This window comes from Sinocyclocheilus anshuiensis, unplaced genomic scaffold, assembly GCF_001515605.1.
Source record: "Sinocyclocheilus anshuiensis isolate Anshui unplaced genomic scaffold, SAMN03320099.WGS_v1.1 scaffold389, whole genome shotgun sequence".
NCBI classification, from domain to species: Eukaryota; Metazoa; Chordata; class Actinopteri; order Cypriniformes; family Cyprinidae; genus Sinocyclocheilus; species Sinocyclocheilus anshuiensis.
The window spans coordinates 1,694,335-1,697,728 of record NW_015536494.1 but is presented as its reverse complement, the minus strand read 5'-3'; the positions used below and the strand labels follow the sequence as shown (position 1 = coordinate 1,697,728).

Below are 3,394 nucleotides of genomic sequence, written 5' to 3'. Positions count from 1 at the left end.
TGAAGGTGTCATGTCAGTCTTATGCACACCCCTTCAAGTAAAGTGTAACCGAGAATTGCAGAATACAGAATACAAGGTCGCGCTGCTGAGGCTCACTCTGTTTGTCTCTTTGTGAGACTTCAGAACAAATGAGCGTTACAGCACACATAAACTCAGAAGAAACACACTGAGGTAAAAAAATTCAGAATGTTTAGTTTATTCATAACATGATATAGTTAAATAACACCATGACAAGTGAGCTATTTTGCTCAATATTCTCACGACGCAAAAAAAACAAACATTCAAAACACCTACAGAGTGCACGCATTACGTGAAGTCTAGTGCTCTGCCTGATCACTGCATGATTCAGTCTATTAAAATACATTCAGAATGATCACAAATTCAAGACATGGGGGCAGAAAATGCAAATGTGTATATTTATACCACTTCTTATAGTTAATAACCACCACTTTGTATGGAATATTTTCTGCTGACATTAAAAGTTCACTGTATATAGTAATAACATATCATTTATTACAGCAATTATATTTTGTTTTCGTTTTAATTTAAACACATTAAATATTACATATATGTATGTAATAAAATGTGTATTTCCATTACAGGTTTAGGTCTTAAATTTCATATAAGGTGGTATTAAAAAGGTCTTTAAAAGTCTTAAATTTAACTTGTTCATGTCTGTAGAAACCCTGCATAATTACCCACTCAGTTCTATAGTTAAATAAAGAGAAATATCCTATACATATGGCTGTTTTCAGATTTTAAAGTATGACTAAAAGGTTTTATATTTTAACCTCCGGAAATTTTGCCATGCCAGTTCATTAAACTAAGCTTTAAAACGACTGTTATGGATACCTGGCTGCAATTATCAACAAGTTGATAAGATCTAAACATGCATTATCTTCATTTTGCCCTCATAGAAAAGTCACTGTGATAACTTGAACTTGTTTTCCCCTTTCTTATTAACTATCTATCAAGCTATCACGTTTACATGCAGCGATAACGATTGTGCAATTACAAACCAGCCCTACAGATTTAAAATCAAAGAGCATTGTTTTCCCTCTCCATAAGCACACCTGAGCAAAATTTGTGAACAGAATTGAATAAAGAGCCGAGTGGAGTTTCACTCTTGGATTATGGGTCACTCTCTCACATATGTATTATATGACATGTAGAGACTGTCTTTATCAGATGGCTGACTCCCGATGCTGCTGATAAACAATCAAGCTGCAATAAAGCTCTAGTGTCACATGTGTTCATGTCTCAGGGCAGGTTTATTTATTTATTTATTTTTTTAATCTTTTTTTTTTTTAATCTCTAGAATTTTATTTCAAGTTTTTTTCTTTCCTTTTGTTCTTTGGAGATTTGTTACACTATTTGTTTACACTATTTTCAGTCTTTTTTTACAGTCTGTTTCATTCTTTCTTTTGAACTTTATTTTAAATTATTTTTAATTTTTTTTTCTTCAAACCCTTTTGAACAGTCTTTTCATCTTTGATTATCTTGATTTGTTCATTGAGGTTTGGTTATAAACTTTTCTCATGGTGTTTATTGATTTATTTTTTGTACACTAGATATTGTGAATATAGTAATCATAAAGTATTTCTTTCATTCTTAAAAAAAAGACTTTGCAACTATCCCTTTCCTTTCAGGTATACCTTTTTTTTTTTTTGCAAATAAAATATCCCGTTGTAAGTGCCAAGTAACCTTTGCCCCAAACTCTCCCGTGAATGTCAGCAGCATATATACGGCTTCCTGTTGGCTTAATGAATACTCTCACCGTCACTCTCTCTCTCTCCTACCTTCCAAACACAAGTCAATTCACACAGAACACGGTGAACAAAACGTCCTTGTTTTTCAAAGTCCGGTCAACAGAGAATGGCGGACAGCGAATTGAATCTGGTTTACCATGGTCTCCTGCTGCCTAAGGTAATTCATTCAGAGGAAAGTCTCAAATACCTCCAGAATTTCCAATGCAAAGATGACGATGTCTTTGCTGTTACCTATCCAAAATCCGGTAAGATCATTATTTGTTTTCAATGCATACAATTTATTTCTCCTCTCATGCATTAAGCAACACGGGAAGCAAAGACTTATTGCACTACATTCTCCTCATAGCCATAGATAGACATCTAAGTGTCTGCATATTGATCTTCCTCAGACTGCAAATCACTCTATTTTGTTTTATAGAATATCTATCAATTAATTTACATTTTAATATTGAACTTCACAGGCTAATGCATTCTGCATAATGATGTGTTCATTATTCTATGCATTGTAATTCAAATGCAAATGTTTTGTTTTTTCATGCATGAAGTGCATCCTCATTGATCTCTGCCTGTGTTTTTAGGTACCACATGGATGCAGGAAATTCTTCCTCCGCTCCTGAATGGAGGAGACCTGTCGTCCGTGGAAACCATCCCTAACTGGGACAGGGCTCCATGGCTGGAGGAAACACGAGCTCCAGTGGTCCTCGATAAACTCCCTTCACCACGAGCCATTGTCTCCCACATGCAGTATAATTTGATGCCTTCCTCCTTTTTCAAGTCAAAGGCTAAGGTACAGAAAACAGCAGAACTGTCATACAAATACATAGCCTGTAGAGTTAATGTTTTACTTTTGACATACAACTGGGAAAGAAACAATACGTTTTTCTGCATTCACTAACCTGTGTTGATATCTGCTGTCCAAAAAAAAAAAAAAGTTAGGCCAGTTAAACTGCCCAAATGAAATTACTTGTGTTGAAAAAAGGTATTCAACAGTCTATTTGTGGCTACAAGATGCCATATTTTTACAGTAATTTTTACAGTCGTAGATCTAAAGTCTATTACAAATAAATGACAGCTGCATATTTGCATTTTAATGCAATGTGATGTTGCCACTTAACTTCCCAGCATGCACTACGACAAATGAATTATGTGGTCGTTTGTTTATTTTATTAATTGCTGGTTTATTCTGCAGTAGTTTTTGTTGTCACTTTAAGTTTTTAAATACTGTTGGTCATCGCCATTCATAAATTTATCACTAGTTATATATATATATATATATATATATATATATATATACCACAGTATGCTTGAGTCAAATGTGAGGCCATCCGTCCAACAGCTAAAGCTTGATCAAAATTGGGTCATGCAACAGGACAATGATCACCAGCAAATCTACAACAGACAACAGAATGGATGAAAAAGAAAATAATCAAGGTGTTACAATAGCCTAGTCAAAGTCCAGACCTCATTCTGACTGAAACAAATGCCCACAAACCTCAATAAACCAGAGGAACGTTGTAAAGAAGAGTGGGCCAAAAATCCCTTCAGAGCGATGTGAGAGACTGATAAAGTCATACAGAAAATGATTACTTCAAGTTATTGCTGCTAAAAGTGGATCTACAGGCAGC

The 3,394-nt window shown here is 34.7% G+C and overlaps 1 protein-coding gene across 1 annotated transcript in view; it reads left to right on the top strand.

Moving 5' to 3' along the window:
* The first annotated feature begins 1,788 nt into the window (after positions 1–1,788).
* Positions 1,789–3,394, top strand: part of LOC107686539 (sulfotransferase family cytosolic 2B member 1-like) — a 4,139-nt gene continuing 2,533 nt past the window's right edge. The window contains exons 1-2 of the mRNA XM_016483581.1: positions 1,789–2,014; positions 2,348–2,556. Of these exons, the coding sequence (XP_016339067.1) occupies positions 1,876–2,014; positions 2,348–2,556 (348 nt within the window). The 5' untranslated portion in view covers positions 1,789–1,875. The remainder of the gene's footprint in view (positions 2,015–2,347; positions 2,557–3,394) is intronic.